General features: G+C 38.3%; 1 protein-coding gene across 24 annotated transcripts in view; it reads left to right on the top strand.

Annotated features, from left to right (window-relative positions):
* The window catches only part of LOC126871101 (disks large 1 tumor suppressor protein), a 529262-nt gene that overhangs the window by 249328 nt on the left and 256735 nt on the right, over positions 1-23199 (top strand). For 14 of the 24 annotated variants that reach the window (XM_050629517.1, XM_050629515.1, XM_050629540.1 and 11 more), the window contains exon 2: positions 464-2826. The exons of the other annotated variants lie outside the window; for them this stretch is intronic. In XM_050629517.1, coding sequence (XP_050485474.1) covers positions 2412-2826 — 415 coding nt within the window. In that variant the 5' untranslated portion in view covers positions 464-2411. The remainder of the gene's footprint in view (positions 1-463; positions 2827-23199) is intronic. 24 annotated transcript variants of the gene reach the window in all.

The following is a 23199-nucleotide window of genomic DNA, read 5'->3' as shown; positions in this document are numbered from 1 at the left end:
GAATTTTCAAAATGTTTTATATAATACATAAAATATAGACATAAATGTTTTCTATGATAACTGTCTAAATAATTTTCCGGTCCAGTGTATACTTTCCGATAGAAGCAATGAAACACGAGCAATAAAATCAATCGGTGTATCGCGGCTGGAATAGAACCAGAGATACCGGAATATTCTCCTTTTAACGAAACAAATCGAACTTACATTTCCGTGAACTCGGGGATCTCATTTCGCTGTATCAAACGCGGGGCTATTAGACACGGCAACCGCGTCGTTTGAAGGATCCTCCTCGTCGCAGCATCAGAAGCTCGACAAAAAATAAAAAGAAAGAAAAAAATAAGGAAGGCAAAGATAACTACAAAAAAAGGGAGAAAGGAAAGACGCCGATCCTGTTCGAGTGTGTTTCCTTTTGCCAGTAGAATCTCGTCCAGGCTTGGTGGCATCGTTCGTATAACTTTTGCAGGCCAGCGTAAGAAAGGGACGGTTCTGAAGCCCCGTAATAGAATTCAATGTAAGAAAGAAGAAAAAACGTGGGATCGACAAGGTCTGGTTGTTCGGATAAAAGAAATCCCGGACACTTATCGAACCTTCCCGTCCAGTAACTTCGACGTGGAGCTAAAGCTTCTTGGAAACGGTTTGCAGCGTTCAGTGAAACCGCGTTATCATCGAGGATCAAGATCCAACTCTGTGTCCCCGAAAGGAGCCGATTCAGCCGTGCGTAGCAAGTGAAACGAACACGCTGGCCGGAAGTGCCGCCTCAATGGGAGCGGGTCCTCGTTCCAGGGGGCCGCATTCGGAAAGACGTCAGCCTCGCGCAGCTCGATGGGTCACAGAGAATCGCGGCGAGAAAACAGACGCAGAAGTTGAAACGGCTGGGAGACACGAACGGTGTTGGCCAGCCCAGCTCGTTGCAACTTGCTCCGCAGCAATAGGGCAAATGGGAAAGTTGGTGAACGGAGCAACGACGATACCTCTCTCGGCTTGCTTGCTAAAAACTTTTACGAGAGTGTTCCATAGCCAGCGCGGATCACGAACGAATCTTTTCTACTTTTCTAAGTGCGTCGTTCATCGGGACCAACAGTAACTGGCAGTGTGTCCATAAGCTGGCTTCATTAGCCGTAATCATTTACCAGGGAACGACAAAGTTGCCCGTGCAGTTTCACTGACTGCGATAGAGGTTTCATTGACCATTAATGTTATTCACGACGTATCACGCGGATACGTCGCCCTCGACTGGCCTAACAATTTCTTTGCTACGTCGTTGGAATGTTAACGAACGCGGTGTGATCGTGCGAAATTAAAACATACGAGAAGAAACATTCTGAAGAAATCTGGATATTCCTGAAGTCGTCGATCGTCACGTTCCCAACAATCGTGCCTTCCATTTTGTCATGTAGCCTCGAGAATGTTGAATCAGTGTATGGAAACGAGTGTCTAAAAAATTCTATGGACTTTTTTTTGTTCGTCCTATCGGCGTAAAGCGCAACTGCAACAACGGCGCGTTCCTTGGTAGTTCGTAATCCGCAGTTCGCACGTTCCGAACTTGCCGCCAAAATCCTAATCCTGACGAATGTCGCGCGTTCGCGCTGTCAGTGAAAGATGTGGAAAGCAGCCGAAGGATTCGGCACACGGGATCTCCGATTTGAACGAATTCGTGGAATGAGCGTATTCGCACTTGCTGAAGCGACCGGTTAGGAATCGAATCGATGAAGCACATCAGCTAGCTTGTTGAAATGGAGGTGAAGTAGGATTACTTCGATACTTTGGTAATCCAAAGAAGAATGGAGGTAGATCGACGAAGAATTTACGGCGGATAGGTTCCATTAACGATGAGACAAATCTCGATGCGAGCGCGACTGTGACGAACTAAAAATTGGAATCGAACGATTGGTTGTACAGGCGGAGGAATTCATGCCTGAAGAAGGAACCAGCGGAAAGGTTCCTTTCGAAAAGGAACTAAGTAAGAAACATAAATTCTTGTAATATTGTTATCCAAATTCACAAGAAATGACGTGAAAAGCGTAATGTCAATGATGTAAAAAATATTTCAAATTCGAGAACATATACAAACAAAATCTTTATTAAACATAAATCCACAAAGTATAATCGAGGGAACAAAATAGCTAAAAAGAAAATCAAACTGCCTAGCTAAAATTTTCCAAACTTAATTAAATTCTCTGAACAACTATTGCTTTAAAAAAAACCTTGCGTGTCTTTAAAACGAACTTCCAAACAAAAATCCGAATTTACCTAGAAAAAAAGAGAAAAAAGAAAAGAAAAGACAATTAAAAGTCTAAACAGGGTAAAAACCACGTTACGTATCTAGAGAAGCAACAATCATTCCAGCGATCAGGCTGTGTAGTCGCGGTTAGGAAAGAAAAGGAGACGTCGTTAGCAAAGATTTCAGTGCTATGCATCGCGTTGGCTACTGGAGCCTCGATGACCTTGACTCAGCGAGCATGAAGCACCCATCGAGGTCACCGCGACTTGAGATTGCTATGGCACTGTTCGGCATGGTCTGGCTGTTGCGTGTCCGCTCGGAGATGCGTCGTTGCTCGAAATGTCGGCACGAAGAAATCCTGGCGGCCCAGCAACAACAACAACAACAACAACAGCAACAGCTGCAACAGCAACAGCAACACCATCATCTCCATCATCATTCCCATCACCAGCAACGCACACTGTCGCAGACTACCAGTCTACTGCAGACCCCCGACGATGCGGTCAGCTCGTCGGCAAATACACTGTTCACTTTGGACACGCCTGGCGCCGTCGGTTCCGCCGGAAGTTACTGCGAGGTGCACGGATTCGTGCAAGCGAAAGAAGGTAGTATTCGTTCGTCTCTCGATGTCTGCTTCCAACGATAGCCTCTACGTAGTTTCGAATGAATTTCTTGTAAATTCTTTTCTTCTTCTTCTCTCTTTTTTAATGTTTATGAATGCTTTTGGGAGAGTTTTAAATATCGTGCATGTTGTACGTACATACCTACAGTAGTTCACGAAAGTATTTGAATACTTATCATCGTAAACCTTTAGGTATATATGTTATGTGTATTATATAATCCTGATAGTCGGGTCCCATTACATCGCCAATAAAATTTCAAAATATTCATAACACACATTATATTTATAAAAAGCGTTCACAAGTATTCGAATACTTCTCTGAGGTTATGAAATTATATAAAAATTTGTTTTGATCGAACAGACCGGAAAAAGTATCTATCTCGCAAGCTTTATTTAATTTTTATCAGGCATGCTGTTTTTCTATGGACGCTGTTTCTTTGCTGCCTTTGAAATTGAGATTAAACGGATATAGAATGAAATAATGAACCAGCATAACTTGCACTTATTTTAATGTTATTAAGGTTTTTGTACGTTAAATATTTGCCACGATCTTTTGCAGTTTCCGACCTCTGTGAAAAATAACGCTGATAATCTGTCCGTCGCCCGTAATGCTTCATTCTAATCTCATGCCGTAGTTCGGAAGAACGATTATGATTTCCCGGGGAACACTTTAAGAAGTTCGCCGCTACTTTTGCAATATGCCAGGGTCATATTGTTAAAGAATCGAAGAACGTTAGCAGGCCGGATACTCGGAAGAAGTTTTCGAATTTACGAGGCGCAGCGCAGCGGGGCTTCCGTCCCGTGTGTGCTACGGGTAACCAAAATCAAAGTAGGTCGTTTACATGGATGGCGTGGAGGAACAAAGAAAGACAGAACTTTTATTTGCCTATAAAAAAAGTCACTCGTAGAGTGGCTTTCCTCCGCGGAAACGCTGCGTCGCGTCGGTTCAATTTCGCTGAAAATAGAAGTTTCAAACTCAATTATTAATAACGTCACGCAAAAATTCGCGTGAACTTCTTTCTCCCCTTGCCCTTCTTTCCTTCACATATATACGTATTATGCCCATTGCCCATTCTATCGCGTTATTCTACTACATTGAAAGAAATGGTTACCTGAACTTGAGTTTCTTCTTCTAAATTTGTTCCATTCGAAGAGAACGTCGAAGTGATTGTTCGATAGTTAAGATATTATTATTTCATTATATTTAATTCATTGAATCAGAAATTCAAAAAATCTAAAAATCACTTCAATTTATGATATTTATAAATGACATTTTAAAACAAAAGTGATCTTTTCAGACTTTAATAAATTCATTCCTGATGACGTTAGGAATTCGCATTGTTTCTATCGAACAAAGATGAACAAGTCAGGTTGGTTTTCAGGCATTATTGACGCGCTATAAAAGCGTTACACGTCAAAGCGTTCCCCAACGAATCGTATTTTATCAGTGTTCCTCATCTGTTGGACACCGCTATATCGTGACGCTACGAGTTGTCGAGTTTGTTGCCGTCTTTGTCAGGCATCCTCATTGTTTCTCTGGCAACAGGGGAGCATCTGTTACATAGGTAACCATTCTCTTACCTCCGTTTCCGACGCTAACGTATGAATAGCATTGTATCACCGAGACGAATTCGCATTAAAGATCAACCAAGCAAAGTTCGGCAGAGGCAGCCGCGTCCTCGTTCATGACAGAAATATACGTAATTTGCGGCAAATGTTCGTCGAATATCAATTAGGGGAAGTTAATTCGCTGTACACCTGGAAATAATTGGCCTGGTAGGGAGATAATTGTCTCATTCGAATACGAAAATTATACGACATTTCGAATATAACTTTCTGTCTGCTTCAGAGAACAACTTTAAACGCAATAATATACATAGTAAACTTTTTAATCCGATCGAACATTGGAACTTTCGGTTTATAACGAATCTCCACTGGAGAGTAGGAGATGTTGACCATCAGTCAAACTGTAATTTCCTTTTCAACGACTTTAAAGGAAGTACAAAGAAACTGGGAAGCCGTTCTACTCGAATCGTCCCTTTTTTCCGACGCACCCTTTTATCCGGTATCCAGCATGTATTCATGGTCCATCTACTTGCTCGACCCAGTTATAAAATAGTATTCTTCGCGGCAGGGCGAGTGGCGACTCGGTGGTATCGCGCTTTAAAGCTGAAAGCATGTTCGTGTCGCGCAGGAACGTCGCTTGTCGTATTGTTTCCAGTTTATTATCTGCCTGCGAGAGCCGACTTTCCTCGCGAGACTATGGACAAGAGACGAATAAAAGGAAAAGGGAAAGAGGAAGGGCGGAGGATCGAGGCTGGAAGTTCCGTGAGTTAGGATATTTGTGGTGCGCTGGGAAAAAAGGAATTGCTTTTATCCTTGCCGACTGGATATCGAGAAAAAGTCGAAGGTCTCGTTAATCTTGTCGTCAAATAAGAATATATATTTAATTTGTCGTTTTGCGGATTCATAAAATTTAATCCGAAATATCGATTGCCGACGTCTAGGTTACTTTGCGAGTTCTTTTCAACAAAATTCATCATTGAAACCGTGCATCAGTGTGGAAAGCCAATGAAGAAACGCTGTAAACTTTCGGCAGTAAAATTAGAACAAGAAGCTAAGGTGTTTAATCAACGGTACCCTAGGAAACTTCAATCGAAAAGTTTTGATAAACATAACAAAAAAGCTTCTGCATTACCGGAGAATTACAGTGGAGTGCGTTAAAATCGTGGAAAACTAGATGTTATTAAATCCTCAATTTCAGCATATGGAAGAGTTATGACGAGTTACTCGAAATTTCGATTGGTGTTAATCAACGTGACATTAAAATATGGCTAATTTGGCAAAATAAAGCGATCGTACGTTTCGACGCTATCACGTAAAATTAGATTAGGTGGAATTATAACCGAGTCTCGCGTATTAATACCGAAAATTGATTAACTAACGAGTCGTTTATTCGCACAAGTCTGGAATATTCGAAAATCAATTATCGAGTCGCGGCGCAGGCACGATTCGATTGTTACGCGCGAATTACGGCCCGGTCTTTTGAAAAGTCCGCAATTTCAAGCGATAACGAACGCGTAGCTCGGCATACCATCTGTTTTTAATTATTTATTATTCGGTATCATTCGATAACGAGCTGGCGTGGAGTACTTAGCGAATGAAAACGGGCTTAGCGAATGAAACAGGTGGAAATCTCGTTATCCTGATTCGCCTGCGGAAGAAATGGCAGGGGATGAAAAAAAGGAAACGAGAAGTAGTGGACGCCAAAAGCAGGTCCGATGTTAATTTACACCGGCTACGAAAGAAAACCACTTCGTGCACCGGAGAGAAGTTAAAAAAACGAAAATAACAGACAGAGGAAGAGAGAAAGAAGAAGCTTTCCATGCGCACATTAACGCGAATATCTCTCATCTTTCCGCGTAAGATATATTTGCAACGATTTGAGTCGACCCTCGTAAAATGCATCTTCTTTTTTAATCATCTTTTTATCTTTATCAGCGCCAATCCGGGCGCACACGTTCGTCTCTATATTATATAACGGATTTCCTTCGAAAAGTGGAAATGTGCAGGCGAAACGAATTAGGGAATTGTTGCGACTGCTTAAACACTAGCAATACATTGAGAAAACATCATGTTTTGTGAGATTATCTTATCCAATCTTTCTTTTAATTCTAACGGCTGTTATAATTTGAAAAATCCTTACCGTTTCTATAGTTTAGATTTATCTTTTCGGAAGCAAGTCGTCATTTATACTGCATAATTATTGTTATTATTCGTTTACTGCGAACAAATTAAAGCTTCGGTTAATTGCCTTACTTAAAGACGAGACCGAATAGTCTACCAATACTCTTGGATAATAACGATAATTAAAAACAAAATTCGAAGAAGAAATAAAATAAAATGAAGACAAAGGTTCTCCTTCGGAAATATGAAATTGCTCGAAGCTTAATTTGCAAGCAACAGCTGGCGTACTGACAGAATAATGTTATCCCGGATCTCATTAAACTCGAAAGAGAAGAACCGGTACACGCAACAAGAAATTTTAATCTGAAACAGCAACGTACTCGAGGTAAAGTCGCTTTATTATGAAATTTTCTTCCGGCTGCCTTAGCTTCCTCGCGTTTATTTCTCCTTTTGCTTCCTCCTATCTTCCCTTCCAAACAAATCTGTTTTCTTTGTCGTGTTATACGCCTGTTCTTGTTCGTTTTGTTTTACAGTCACGTATTCGCCGTGCATTTTTCTCCACATACCGGTATACGGTTAACGAGCGATATAAATTAAGCCGGAAACTGCGGGAAATTTAGAGGTTGAGAAACCGCTTGGAGAGGAAAGGAACAAAACGCCGCGTTAAAGTTCTACAGCGAAATCCCACTAATTGCCTGTACTTATGTACGTTTTGCTGGCACATCAAATTAATCGTAATCCACATGCCAACAGAACTTTATAACTATAATATACTTGCATAGAGCAGTACCTGCTGCATACCTATACTTATATGAACACTAATTATGAACCTAAATAGAGATTCTTAGTATCAAAGAGTAGAGATAGAATGATGAAAATTTGTAATAGTTTATATTATCAGATTCTGGAATTACCGATGAAATAGTAATTTAAAATAATGACTCGAAAAGTACCGAACGAACTATAATGAATTTTTAATATTCTTTGTTCCGAGCCAATTGCTTCAACTCGAATAGAATATTTCAACGATAATGGTTGTTTTCCTCGGTTGCTTGTTGTTTCAAGAGTCGCAATTTACAGAAGTGATCCTTCAGCTTCTACTCGCATGTTTTCCAAGCGGCACGGGACCATACATAATCGTTCACGAGTATGTTCTTTGTTCACCGCCGAAGGAAAGCAACGGAAACAACCTTTTGAAAGGATTACAGTTTCGCATAGTAACATAGGAACAACAAGAACAGTTTGTTTCCATCGCTTTGACATTCGTTTGAAGGAACCTTCGGAACTTCTTTCGTCAACTTTTCCCGACGATCCTTATTTATTTGCCCGATAAACATCGACGGACAGCATGAAGAAGCGAATGTCGCTGAGCGATCGAAATAATGTATTACGTTCCATGCAAACAATTAAAATTAATCTCCGCCCAATTATTAATAGGCAAACGAAATCTCATTGAGATTTCTTTTACTTTTAAAACCTTCAAAATTTGCGTTATAAGAAGTCCAATTTCTGATCTGTTATTGAACAATATAGCGAGCATGCGGGCACACATCAAACAGCCGTAAGTCGTAACGCGATTACACATATTTTAATTTTACGATGTATTCTCAGTCTCAAACCCGAGGGCGACGAAATCACTTTCAACGGCGGAACGGTAGCTTCGACTCGGTAATGATCTACGCACCAGGAGATGGAAAATTTACGGCGGACATGGGAGAGAGGAACGGGACAGAATCGTTAATTCACGTCTATTTCGACAGGCTGCATTTCCTTTCTTCGTTCGACAATGGCAGCATTATGAGAGATGCTAGGATCCGACCGCATCAGTTCGGTCAGGAAATGCATTATTGCGTTTAAGAGAATGCCAGAAACGCATCTGGGTCGTGGCCAGCCGTAGATGCGATCCTAACAGGAACATTAGTGGAATTACTCGACTTCGTTTCTTCCCATTCTACCCGGGCCAAAAGGTAGATGCATTCGTGCCTCTCTATCTATCCCTCTGTGTGCGTGTCTCTCTCTTTTTCTTCCCTATTTCTCTTTTCACTTTAACGGTACCGATGCTGCTGATTGCGATTTGCAATGCAACGCGCGCGCCACTCTCTTCTCATTTCGGTGCATCACTTCGCGATCGATCACTTTCAGAGCACGGCCTAATGCGGCTCGTTAGTGTCGCATAGAAACTGCAATTCCGACCAACTAGGGTCTGTTCCGTGTATCATACCGCCGCTACAATATGCGAATTGGATTTTGACAATGACAGTTATAATTAATAGTCGGCTACAAGTGTAACGTACACGTAAAGCACATTAACAAACGTAGGTACGCACTGTGCACCGGTAATTGATGTCAAGATGCGGGATCGGTGGTTCGGGTACGCACTGTGCAACACCTTTCACCGGATATTTCGCGTTTGAGGACAGCCCTTAACGCGATAAAGGATCGTTAAAAATTGCACGAAACTGGAAAAAATAACTTATTTGCCGTATAATCACGTGTTCGAAATTTAACACCAGAACTAAAAAAGGGAAGGGTCCAAACCCTTTGTCTTTACGTTTATGAAAGATATAATGTTACTTCTAACGAAGTGAACGTTAAACACGTGCGAAATATATGATAATATATAATAATATTTTTTTTTATTTGGATAAATTTTACAGTCAATTCTCATTGAAAATTAAGTAAATAAAGTTAAGTAAAATAAGTAAATAAGTAAGTATATAATAATATGCGCTAATTATTTACCAAAACGAAAAGCAAAGAGAGTTGATGAAATTGTATAAAATAAGTATCAATTAAGTGCTTTGGCATTAAAATTTCAAAAACTTCAGTAAAAAAATGTGGTAAGTAGAGTTAATTATTTTATCCTGTGAAGCGCTCACGTGTGTTTCTTTATTTGTATATCATTTGAAACGGAATTATATAATTCTAGTGTTAAAAAGCAATCGTTAATAAATATTTACAATTTTTCTAAAAACATTGAATTTAAATTATCATTCTCTCCTCAATATAACAAGGGAGTATCGATGCAAAAACAGGATTTCCCACGGCCTTTGTCCCTACGATTTCAAACGAAATTTCCGCCTGAGTAAAAGATCCATCGATTAGAAGGACGAATCGATGGATAGTTTTATTTGCCAGCGTGCACGAACCCATTTGCACAATGCACAAGGACAATCGTGTCGCGTACCACGAAACGATTTTCTGCGAGAACAAGCGTATCCAACGCGATCAGATTCCCTTTACAATGGTTTCCGACAAGTCGCACGAACCGACTTGCCGCTCAGAAAGTAGATAGAAGATGACTACCGCGACCTCATCTTCTACAGGTCTACCTATCAGCAGTCTGGCTAAATTGCCAGCACGTAGATGGTGCATATTCACGATCGAACAGCTAATGCCCGCTGATATTCTGCTCCTTTGAATGAATTACCGTCTGTGCATTCTCCAAGTGAGTGCCACTATCTTTGAGAGCTAATACGTACGCTTCTCTGTTTGTCGTCGACGTCGCGGATTCTGTTGTGAGAAGGAGATTTGGGTTGTGATTTTCTGATAGTAATCATTTCGAATGTCATTCTCGCGAGAGTAATTTACGTAAGTGGAAATCGCACAGAATAGGAAGTTTTTCTTCCGTGTTCGATTAAATAGAATATCGTTTGTTTCCAGCTAACTTGTATTGCTTTGCTAATAGTATTAATTCATACCAGTATAGCAATCGTGCACTTTACGTGAAATTAACTCTGATCGTGTTATAACGGGACAAAAAGTTCCACGTAATGTAATTTTTATTTGTGAAACCGAATATCGCCAGGACGCGACGTGATACATTTTTCAACAAGGTTTGATGTTTCAGAGTTATGATTAACATTCTACTATAACTGCAGCGAGGATGATATCGTTATTCAGCCAGCTACAAATCGCGGATTACGAACTATGATTGTTAATATTTCCTTTATTCGTTTGCTGTAAACAAAAATAGTTTGGCAAGTATGATTGGCAAGCATGCTAAAGCATACAGTTTTCTCAATTTTTACGAGCTTTAGATGCATATATCTGTCCATCGTTAGGTAACAAGAAGGTTTATTACAAGCGATAATTACAATATATTTATTTAGGATAATCTACATCAAGTAATTTGTAATTATGCCTGAAAGAATCATTCTTACAGCTCTAACAATAGGAAGAGTTTAATAATTGACACATTTCGTCAAAGCTGCTCAGTCCCAAAAGGTGATAACATTCGTGGAATTTTTGAGTCTACGATAGTAGTAGAATGAATTAGTTCCTTTCTGGATATTCGCAAATTAGAATTAATTAAAGTTTTATCAAAATAATTTTGAATTATTTTCAAGATAAATTTTGAATACAGTTGAACGTAATTATAATGAAATATTATCTCAAGAAAGAAAGACCTAAAATAAGGAGGGAGCTTGGTAGAATTGCGTAAGGTATAAAACGTAGCTGGTCTTTGTTCGTAACACTATGGCGCGGAGTAAACGGTCCGCACAAAGTGCCAAGGATTAAAAATGAATTAGTAACGTGTTATCGCTCTTCATACAGCCGTGGACGAATTGTATGCACCATTTTCCTTCTCTATCCCTGGAGAAAAATGTCAACGAGGAGACTGTAGTCCCTCCCTTCGGTGAAGAGGTAGCGAAGCGACGAGAGACAAATATTAACGTCCACCAGCCAAGCGAAATTATTCCTACGCTGAGAATTAAAGGCATTTCGTATTTCCCTTTCCTTCGAAATATCTCGTCAGCGCAAACATCGTTTAAATTCATTTCCCGCCCGTATCTTTTTTATTAATACTTTTTATTAATTTTATTATCTTTTAAGAACAATTCACAGTTTGGTGCGAGAGATTTTCATAACGAACCTCGACTTTTTCTTACCTGGTCCGGTTCGTTTCGTTAGTCTCGAAAATAAGAAACATTTCAAATATTAGATATACTTTGTAATAATAATTTTTGTACACAGAATCTTTCCATAAATAATATTATTAATAGCAAATAAAAATAAAAATTGAATACGTTACCTATCGCTATCGCTTTGACAAGATAATTTCATTATGTTACATTCTACTGGTTATATCGACATCTTAACTGCGCAATATAAACGAGCTAATTTTGTAGATGAAGCGTTAATACATAGTCGTACTACGGATACTTATATAAATTCATATTTTTACGAATACAACTGAAGGAAAGGAATCTAAAAATTTGTTTCGCTAAATATTTATTCTAATTATTATTCTAGCATCTTTAAATTCCCCATAAATGCACAAACATTCCCAGTCCATTTACTATCTTCAATTTAAGAGCTCAATTTTGTTTAGCGGTTGTAAATGCAACATGATTCTTCCGCTATAGCGGCGATTATCTCGTCACGAAATTATCCCATTCGTAGATAGATGTATATTCGTTCTTCGTTCGTATTTCGTTGACACGCGAAATAAACCAGGAAAACATGGTTTCATGATGAGTGGATGAATAGCGAAAGCATAGAATTAACGCAGTGCACAAGGTGGAAATATTATAGAATCGCTTTTGAGATTAAAGTGACATACCGGAACGACGTTGTCGACGGGAACGTATAAATGACCGGCTATTATATTCCCTAGATCGCGAGACAGTTTTCGTGAAACGGTTAATAGAATGACAATAAACGAAGCTGCCTTTATTGTAGATTTTTGCGCGTCCGGAGAGAGTTGCCACGCTAACGAAGCGACTGCGTTTTAGTAATTAAATAACCGGTGTTGTAAAACGTGTTCGCAGAATCGGTGAAGTGAATTCATGTACAATGTGTGTAGCTGCTTTTTCGTCCTGTCTGCCATGCGGACCACATAATCCGATAAACGTGAGCAGAATCGATGTTACGACAATCGCAGCATGTCCCTTCGATCGACAAACAGGCTTTCTCGCGAGCTTTCTGCCAATTTTCGTTAATTTTTCGTTATAACGACTAATCGCTCTGCTTGATAATTATCTATTATTCACACGCTCTATATCGCAAAGAAAGAAGCGTGTCAAAGCTAAGCTTCCAGATTTTCTAAACGCGTTAATCTTTTTTTTATCGTTCTTTGATTACTTGTTTAAGTAATTATTTGATGAAGTTGAAACACTTTTCTCAGAGGTTTTAATAGCTACTTAAGCGAATGTCAATTATTCAGTGCTGTAATTTACTACTCCGATAAAGTAGTATAGCAATATTACACGTAATTTGTATTTACTAACCCTCGTGAAATGTTGGAATGAAAGTTGAAATTCAAATTAAGCTCTATAGATATGATCTATCTTTATTAAAATGGAATTATAATGCAATATAATGGATCCGATGATATAAAATAAATGCTTAGGATTCATTTTATTAATAAAATGAAATATTTTTTCAAAAAGGTATCTGAACAAGTATGTTTGAAAGAATAATTATATTTTCAGAGAAAGCTTTCAAGCACTTTTTTATGGACATTTTTTTAAGGTTGTATTTTTAGCGTCCGTCTATGTAGGAGTACTCTACGTATTTCACTTTTATTTCACGATATCTCGTATCGTTGAGCATGATGGGACGAGGAATCAAATTGCACCACGAAAAACGCAGGTGACATTTTTTTAACCATAAAATGTCGATCGCGAGCATCGAAGAATCGAGTCGTTGAACGCTTTCCAATTTCTCTTCTTTTCTCTGCCGCGGAAAGAGGAACAAATTCGATCACCTTCGTTCAATTCCGTTATTTACCCGTTCGTTGAACGTCGTTTTCGATCAGTTTCACTTCGCTTACCAGGAAATTAGTTGCGTTTCCCTTCGGTAAACCAGCACCGAAGGGAATCCCATTGTCGAAGCTTTCGAGGCTCTGAAGGTTGTTTGTTCAAAACATCGAATTTCATGCGGAAATTTACCGATACTCTTTGTGAATTGATTATCTTTTACGCGACGGAGAAGTACACTCCATCCAGAATAACGTACGGGTCGTAAATACGTACGGTACGTAATATAGATCGCAATATGTATTTATGCTACGTGAATTCCTTTGTGATTCTAAATCGCAAACGATAACTTTTTCATAAACATCTTTTCACTCCTAATATCTATTTCTAGTTGATCTGTTACTATATTAACTCTTTGTGATCGGCACATTTTTCTAGTGCCACTACTAAATAGTCGAAGAAATAAATATTATTTACGATTTGAACTTGAAGACAAGTTTCAAATACCGCCACTGTGGCGCCATTCGGCTTTGAAAACAAATTTTTATTTCTTAAAAGGAAATATTAAGTTAATATTATTGAATTAATATTTCTAAAAAATATATAAATATATTCAAACTGATACATTATCTATTATATGAGAATAGGAGGCATAATCAACAAATAAGAATGGTATTGTGGTTTCAGCACAACATCACTATATCGTCCGCAACACCTCAAAATCTACTGCGTCTCATTATTATGTATTTATTGCAATCGTACAATATACTTCATAATAATGTAGGAGTAAGTAATAAAGGACCCAGCATATCATTTTCTCGTCGTAACGCGCTCAGCAAGATATCATTTCTGAATTTCATATTCCAAACACATCTTATCACATCGTCGAAATCATATCATTCTATGAATCAGCGAGGAAATGCATCAACTGACGCGCAACGCATGACAGCAGTATTACCCCTATACTATTAACCGAATTAACAATGTGCATCAGCGTGCATACACAAACATCTGTACAATTTGTTCCCGGATCTATCCTTTGTACTAGTAGAGCTCACCTGGCGTTGGTTCTACGTATTACCTTCGGCTCTTTAGTTCCGGTGCCTCTCTTAGAGACTATCGTGTTTCCTTCGTCTTCATAAGGCTCACGAATATTCTCGTTTTCTTGACTTTCCCTCAGTTCTACGCCGCCAGCGACGAGTAAGCTATTTGTAACTAATTACAAATCTAATCAACGAACTAGCTCGTTAGACGTTGCTGTGTACGACAGCGAATTCGTACAAGATCATTCTGAGTAACGCCAGCTATGGTTCGACTTGCGCCGCGTGTGGAAGCGATCTGCCACTTACTCTGATCGAGAGTGTTATAAAACGACACCAAATTGGACCTGCTACGCCTTTATACTTTAATACCGTGTTCTTGAATATGTATATGTCTTGAATATCTATTTCGATGCACCGTCTTTTTTTCTTTTTCTTTTTTGTATTGAAGCTGTCTTGTTGCTCTAATACCGTATTAAAGCATAACGATGATATTTTAAAAATGTTTGGAAAGCTTAAGGTGAATTGCTTATAGAGAACGTTACGCGATAGTAACGTAATGTCGTTAAAAATTGGTTCTTTATTTGTACCTGCACTATTAACTAAAATTTCGAAATCACTTTATCGATTGTAGATTGATTCCCGTTAGTTTTGTTATTCGTCGACTGGAAATCAATTTGCGTTTTCATCAATTTGCAATTCGAAAGTAATTTGCGTTACCTTGATAAAGTTTGGCTAGGAGAACAGAGTTCTAACTTTTTGCATTCTACGAAATCCACATCCTATGAAGTATGGAATTCTATGCATTCTTGTGGATGCTGTGGAATCCAAATCCTATGCAATGAAAAATTCTACGAATATGTATGGACCCTATAGAGTTCAAAAAAATCCATATAATGATTTCAAACTAATTTGTTTGTTTTTTATTGACAGACGGTGCGTTGTTGTTAACGCGTCTCATTCTGGAACTCGTAATAAGTAGAATGAGTTTGTCAGAAACTTGAGAAGCTTTAAGAAAGATTATATAATTTTGAAGTAAATATTTGGAATATAGTGTCACGTTCCCATAATACAATCGATGGGGAGCGAATCTTTCTGCTTCGGTGGCAGTTTCTCAGGAACGCAAGCGAATTAAATCCTCCGTGGGATCGAAAGCGGTTCTTGTCGTGGTTCTAAAGCCCTTTCGGTTGATAATTGCGGATCGTTTGATGGAAACTACTGGGAAATTCTAAAGGGCCGCGAGTGAGAATAATTTTGCAGCTCTCCGTCCTCTGTGTTCCTACATATCCTTTCTATTCCTCAAACCACTTGCAATTCTTGCTCCTCCAAACTAGAAAGTTCCACGAACCTCTGCACACATCTGCCCCTTCCTCTTCGTCAATACGTTTCAAATTGTCTGTTCTTGTGTTTGGAGAAACGTCTAAGTAATCAACATCAAATGTGTCCAGAAAACCGGTAGAATTTGCTTGTCAAAGCGATAAGTCGATAAGTCCCCGGATCTCTTCGAGCTTCAATTCGAATTCCCTCCGCACTGAAATCTATATTCTTAAATAGAATTTACAATAGAAATCGATCTCTATTCAAAAGTTACACAGAACAAAGCCTTTTCATTCTTCGTATTCCAAAAAAGGGAGGGAGAAAAAGAAGAAAAGGCAAGAAAGAAGGAAATAAAAAGGATGTTGGAAGAGAGGAAAGCCATTGAGAATGAGATCTATCTTTATTCGTACTCCTATCAGAACCAAGCAACAGTGACCTAATATCTGTCTAGGTTTTTTATGCCATATTTCTGCACTACTTGTCCGCAAATCTACTTCTTTCTATTTTATTTATTATAAAACAATTCAAACTTTATTGTGAAACTTTATTATGAAATAATCTAAACTTTAAAAACGCAATAGATGCCGGATTTTAATTACAGTTCATCACATTATCAGTTTATATTTTCTCTTTGAACGTTACTTATCGGGATAGACAAACTGACCTTTGTGCCAGTATTCCTTGCCAGACGTTGTTGCTGTCACGTGCAATTTTCTACCCCCGACGAGTTGGCAACTCACAGCTCCTCCACAAGCTGCGAAACTTACGATGAAGTTCATCCCAAGAATAAGATGTGAGTCTACGTCCGATTCGGCAAACTAAAATCGCCCCCTGGCACTTGGCGGTTGAACGGGATAATTATGTCATTGGAATAACATGGAGGATATTACGTGAGGATGGTTAACGAACGAGGAGCTCTGGTTGCGATTCGACTTTGAATCGAGCTCTGATCGAATCAGATAGCTCGAAACGACGACACGTAATTTTGCCGTACCTCACGAAATAATCGACAGCCATTGCAACCTTTGCGCCGACTGGCTGGCAATTAATTTAAAGAATCGCTCCTAAACAAAGTTTTCTCATTTGCGGGGATTAATAAGTTTCCTCGTGAATCGTTCGAACATAGTCACAGACAAATTTGCTCGTATTTAATACAACAAGCTTGTTTAAAACATTATTTCTACGAAATGGCACGACCGATCGTCGAGCGAAATAATAAGGCGCGCTTTCAAGCGAGATACGAACTTGTTTTTAGTTGGTTCTTTTACCGAGGAACAAAAGCTTATAACATGACTTTGATGTTCTTTGTCAAACCGGACTCAGTCTGGTTTATTGAAATTCGATACCTGCAGTAGTATCGTAAAGTGTTGGTATGAATTCAGTAATAAGTGAAACGTCAAGAGAGGAACGTCGAGTTTTACAGAAAATTTGTTTAGCTTTATAGCATAAAGTTTCTGAAAGGTTAAAAAAATCACAATAATACTGTCACAATAATATATTCTTACTTTATGATACATCCTTCATATGATTTTTTCTAAAACCTATCTTATCTACCATGCTTTTATACTCTTCATACATTTACTTATACCATTGTTTTCATCAGAGGTACTCATCGATCAATCAAAAACCCTGAAATCTCAAATTAAAATGAATAATGCATCGAACCAATTGAATGAAAACCTCGAACAAGCATATAAAGCACGTTTAATGTGTTAAAAGGCTCTTAAGTTACACTGTCGAAATACTTGCAATGTATGTTTCTACTCAAACAATCGACAAGACTATAGAACTATTTTTTATTTAATTTCCCTGTTAATTAAACTTACACTAAAATGTGTTATAGACATTTATTCGAGATTTCCATACAATTTCGAAGCTGTTAACGTCTTTGTGCTTACTTTTTTATAGGATTAGCTGGAAACGCATAAGGATTCTTATTGAGCACTAGGTGTTACGATCTATATAAGAAGCGCGGTGGATGGCCATGAACTTATAGTCGAGAGTGTGTACGTCGTGATCCACGATACATGGGTCAGTTTACGTTTATTGCATGATTCATAGCCCCCGGGTGCGGTTGGTAATCGGCGCATTAGCCCACCAAGGGCAGAACTTTAGACGATGCCACGTAATTTTCACGGTGCGGTGTGGCGGAAGCTTCAGGGCCGTGGTTCTTGGTGTGCGCGCCGTGAAGACGCCAACGACGTCGACGACGATAAACTGGAGCTCGTTAACACCAGCCGTGGGGCTGTTCATAGGAGATACGCCTGCTCTGTGTGCGCGCTTTACGTAGAAGTCGCGGCCACCCAGCCTCCCTTGATCTCCACACACCGTCGAGGCATTGTCCGCGAAGCGGCGAGCGTAAAACGATGCCGGTTAAAAAAAGCTGGAACGAAGGAAATCGAGATAACGCGAGGTAACGCTATGGGCGACGTGGTTATAGCTTTTTCATGTGCGACGCCGCTAGCCCACAACAAATTAAAAATTATTTTGTAACTAAACGGTTAAACGGAGTTATTGGTCCCGTCTTCCGTCGACTCTCACCTTCATCTTTTTCATTTTTCCTTTTATTGCAACATATTTAATGGTCGAGCCATTAAAACTACTTCTTGGGACTTGGTACTTGGGATAATTTTGATGTTAATTTTCGAAACGTTTATGTCGCTTACTAAATAGCGAAGATTGTCATAATATTATATATATATATTATGTCATAATATTATATATATATATATATATATATATATATATATATATATAATATTATGTAATATAATATAATATTATATATATAATATATATATATATGTCGGGTTAAGATCGGAATTTTGGGTGCGTGACAACTCTTCGTATGGACTAGCCATCGTTTCACAAAGCCGAGATTATATGTACACGTATATACAAGACTATCACTAAGCTTAACAAATAATTAAGTCTAATGAATAATAAATTTGATGAACAATGAAGGTAATGAATAATATGATTTACGAATAATGAATTTAATGTACACTATTAACAATGTTTTTGTTGGGTTCAAACGAATCCACGGCCAACGAGATAACTCTTTACTAAGCGTAAAAAATAATCTTAGGCGCAAAATACGATTGACGAAAATGCTCGATGTATCACTCTCCAAGGCAATCGCACAAATGCCAGCCTCGTCTGCAATTCGATACGCACTCGTTAGAAGCATCGAGAAGTTCCAAACGCCGTTGCTAGGCAGTTTCTGCCTGGAGTTTGGTTATTGATACAATGTATGTCCCATTGTCTCGGCACCTCCGAGATAACCTCACACGTGGCTAGGCCCGCTCTAGAGGCCGCATGCCGCCACAATCACACTTCTCGGAAAACCCATATAACCACTTCAGACCTCCGTTAGGCAAAACGTTTATCTCGTGACCGTGGGTACGTTCGTCGACCAATTGTCACCTCGAACCCAATCTCGCTATCACAAATTTTAAACAATTATAGCTATAATAAAATCTAGGCTAAAGTACTAGAGGATGTTCCCAAAATTTCCAAGGAAAGGCTTCGGCTTTTCTTTCATCTCCGACATATATATATATTTTTTACAGATATATTTTGTTATATAGGACTTCTCTAAATTTTATTAACATAATAACGAGACAAGAACAGTCGCGATTATATTTAGTAAAATCTGAAAAATTCATAAAATATTTCTATAAATGTTCAAATACTTTCGAGAACCGCTGTATATTAAGAGAATTGATAAAAACCTTAGCAACTTGGAATATTCAAAGTTCAAAAATGTCTGTAGAAGCTTATTTTTCATGCTCTGTTTTTCTCTCTTTGAAAAAATGAAATGAATTACGAAAAAGTAACAAACAAACTGTTCTAACGTTATTCTGTTTTTCTTGCTGCTGGAAAAATGAAGAATGGTTGGTTGAAAATGCAAAAGGTATTCCGTTCACTGATAAAGAATCCTGCACAAAGAAGCGGTTATGCGTGTAATTGTCGCATAAAATCTCATTGTTGAAACTTTTACGAGACCATGTTTCAAATGAAGGAGTAGTTCGAACAAAATAACTACGATTGCGTTCGAAAAAGAACTTGTGTCGGAACACATTTTTTACATTAGATTGCGATTTTTTCGTGAATTACGACTGGACTGTTGCGAACTGGACCATGTGAAATTCGCTGTTGAATACACGTTGGGATGATAAATACATCGCATATGAGGGTGAATCCATCCGAGCGTAGTTTGGTGTGCAAATGTTGGAGATTAGGAGAAATGCAAGGCAAAATAACAAGGAAAGTGGCGGCGCATAGAGAAATAACGGAAAAGTTACTGTACCTGTAACTTTTTTCATTGCGACTACTTTGCGGTTGATAACTGCTGCACCGAAATTGGGATGCGCTTGGAACAAACCACTGGGGAAAAGATTTGCCAGAAAAAGTTTGCTCGCATTGAGAAAATTGTCGAATCTCATGTGTTCTTCTTGCTTTTATTGTATTATTTTCTTGTTTCTTGTCCTTCGTTACATTCCTTTCATCGTCGTTGCACACTCTTGTTTTTCGCCTCTTTCTCTTTCGTTCAATGTTATGATTCAGTAATTTCAACATCGGTGATATCCCGATACCGTAAAAAGATTTTGTTTACCTGTTGATTTATGAAGAACATGTCCAAATACAGATTTAATGTTCCCTGGACGATGGATCCTCTAATTGAACTTTTAATTCGAGAAACATCGATTGACAAGAAAATATTCACGCAACGAGCGCGTACACCGGACATACTTCCATCAATTGATCGAATGAATATTCAACATTAATATTGGCTGTTCATCACGATTATGTTACGTGCCGTTGAAATATCTAATTATGTCAGTATAAACATTTAAATATTCGATGCCCTAAATATGTACTTCGTAACATTGTTCGCATTGGTTTTCATTCGCCGCATTGTTTGTTTCGACATCGAAATCAATGTAAACACGCGAATATAGAAATCATTGCAATCACGATGAAATCATGTTATGAAATTTTCATGAAACGTATGTTAAATAGGTATCTTTCCACTTTGAAATACGTATAGGATTCACAAGTAAAACTGTTACGATTTATTCGTATTGAGAGAAACCCGTATGGTTTCGAGATATCTTCAATGCAATGCCAAAAGATTGAGGTTACCGTAAACACATGTATATCGAGTGTCATACTTTTGTCACACATAAAGTATCCATTCGTGGACAAACTTTTGTTGCCTAATCGACTTATTGTTGTGTTACAGTTACATAATGCATTTCAATTTCCGTAAATGTTTCTTTTCCTGAAATCGTACCGGTAAAGGAATGAAGTCGCGCATAAATCTTGACATGGCGGTTGTTCCCAGGCACGGTATTAGTTTCGACGAGAATTCTATGTGCGTTTTACATACCGTCCCAAATACCTGACTGCGGAGCCCGTTTGAAAAGGAAACGAGCACGAGAGATTGAAATAAGTTTTCCATATTTCTTGCGTTTCGCATGGAAAATGTCCTGGCAGTACTTAGACATCCCACGATCCTTCTTCGAACCAGTGCCATGAACAGGAAAAGAAGGAAGAAAAAAAGCGATACGAGCAGATCGGATTGATGCATGTTTGTATGCTGATAGAATCAGGAAGCTATTGGAAAATGTATAACGCAATAACACTAACGCAGTCGACATGAAATGAAATCGTAGTTTATATCGACTTTTGAGAAATCGAGCAATATACACATATACATATACGTCACATACATACACATGTATTTGTATACCTGAGCGGAAAATATAATATGTTCCGCTCTTGCATTCGACGAACTTTTGAAACTGGATGAATGGATTCGAATAAAAAAATAGAATATGACGTTCGTATAGTACCCGGGAAATACTGTTTTCTTTGTATTAAATGGCTTACACGGAACATGTTCAAGCTTCTGTTTCGTGTGCTACTATTTAGCTGAAACAATGACAGAAATGTGAGCAGGTAAATACTGATTATCTTGAACGATAAGAAAGTTTTTCGCGAGAAACGAAGGAAAATATTCCAAATACTAATCACACTGTAAATTTTTTAGATTCGAACTACAAAGATTTTCACAATAATTATAGAGAAAATACGAAAGCATACGGCGGGAGAACGAGCTGCTATTCGCCTGAGATCACGTCCAATGACATTTTACGTTTTATCCTTTTGAAAAAAAGCTCTCGAGAACAACTTCGAAATATAGTTTCTCGAGTACTCAACTCCGTAGCCAGCTACAAACTGTTCTCCCCGAGAGGATGAGGAGAAAGATTCCTGTTGGTTGCATAAATAGTAGCAACGACACGCTCTTTCGTCGGTGGGATTTGGAGAGCGTGGAGAAAATGCCATTAAATGTGAATTAAAACGAAAAATTAGAGGATCTGGGTAATATTTTAAAGACGGCTGCTGTTCGCAACGACAAAAAGTCGAGACGTTAATTAAAGTCATAGAATTTTTCGCGGCGAACAACAAACGGTACCTTTGATGTTTAACACGTAGCAACGTGTGGTCGCGAGTTCAGTTTAAACTTTTTTGCCTAAGAAAATGTTGAGGAAAATATCTTCCAACTATTTTCTGCTACTATTTTTCAAGGTATTATTCCTATTAATTTTTCTTTGACGTCCAAATAATTTCCTGAGGCGACTAATTCATAAGAGATTATTTAAAAGGTTACATAAGACGTGACAAATGTTTCTGTACAAAATTACGAAGTTACAGTTGAATTTCCTGAAGTTAAATGTTATTCAAGGTCCTTAAAATGAATTCGAAGCGTGCTCAAAGGATTAATAAATCGACACTTGGCAAGTACTTAGCTTGAAGTATCGGCCTCAGGAGTGTCACTTGTTAGTTGGTCTCTCGTGAGTAATTTCAGGAGTTAATTTCAGAGTTATGTCATTACGTTATACACCAATGTTATCAGATATAATATCAAACTAACCATAATTAAGTTTAACTACTGACAATATACAGCTGAACAACCTAAATAAACATACTATCCGTAGAATAATTTTAACCCAACGATATGGACGGTGAGAGTTAATGAAACTAAATCACTGTTTCTTACTTGTTTCTTGTTGCTACGAGACATTCAATATTGATCGTTGCTTCCCTCTACAGTATCAAATGATTTGTTTAAACAGTTGTTTCAAAATTAATAAAATTAAAATTTTGTTATCTCTCTTGTCTCTTCAAAATTCTTTTTATAATATTTCCATTATTCCTTGTAATATTCTACGTCTGGCTAATCAACTGACTTCCTTTTATCCTCCTATACATAATATATTCCCTTGGATAAATTAATTAATGAAATTATCGTCATTTGATTTATGTCTTGTCTATCGACAGTCTACCCAAGAGACCATAGTGGCTAAATGTTGTACTAAGGAAACACGATCGCACTCCGGCTACAAAAGATCCGCGTAGACTCGTCGTCGTCGGTATTATATTTTCGGTGTCGTCCTCGAACAACGTGCAACCTCAAGGAAAATTGATTAGGGTCATGAAGAGCTCTTGGAACTCTGTTGAAAATTATGCGACTGCGTTGTCGGATAAAATATTAGCTTAACGAACGTGGGTTGAATATGGACGAAGGAAAACTAATAT

This window comes from Bombus huntii, chromosome 11 (genome assembly GCF_024542735.1).
Source record: "Bombus huntii isolate Logan2020A chromosome 11, iyBomHunt1.1, whole genome shotgun sequence".
NCBI classification, from domain to species: Eukaryota; Metazoa; Arthropoda; class Insecta; order Hymenoptera; family Apidae; genus Bombus; species Bombus huntii.
The sequence above is the reverse complement of the archived record's forward strand: the minus strand, read 5'-3'. Positions and strand labels throughout refer to the sequence as shown.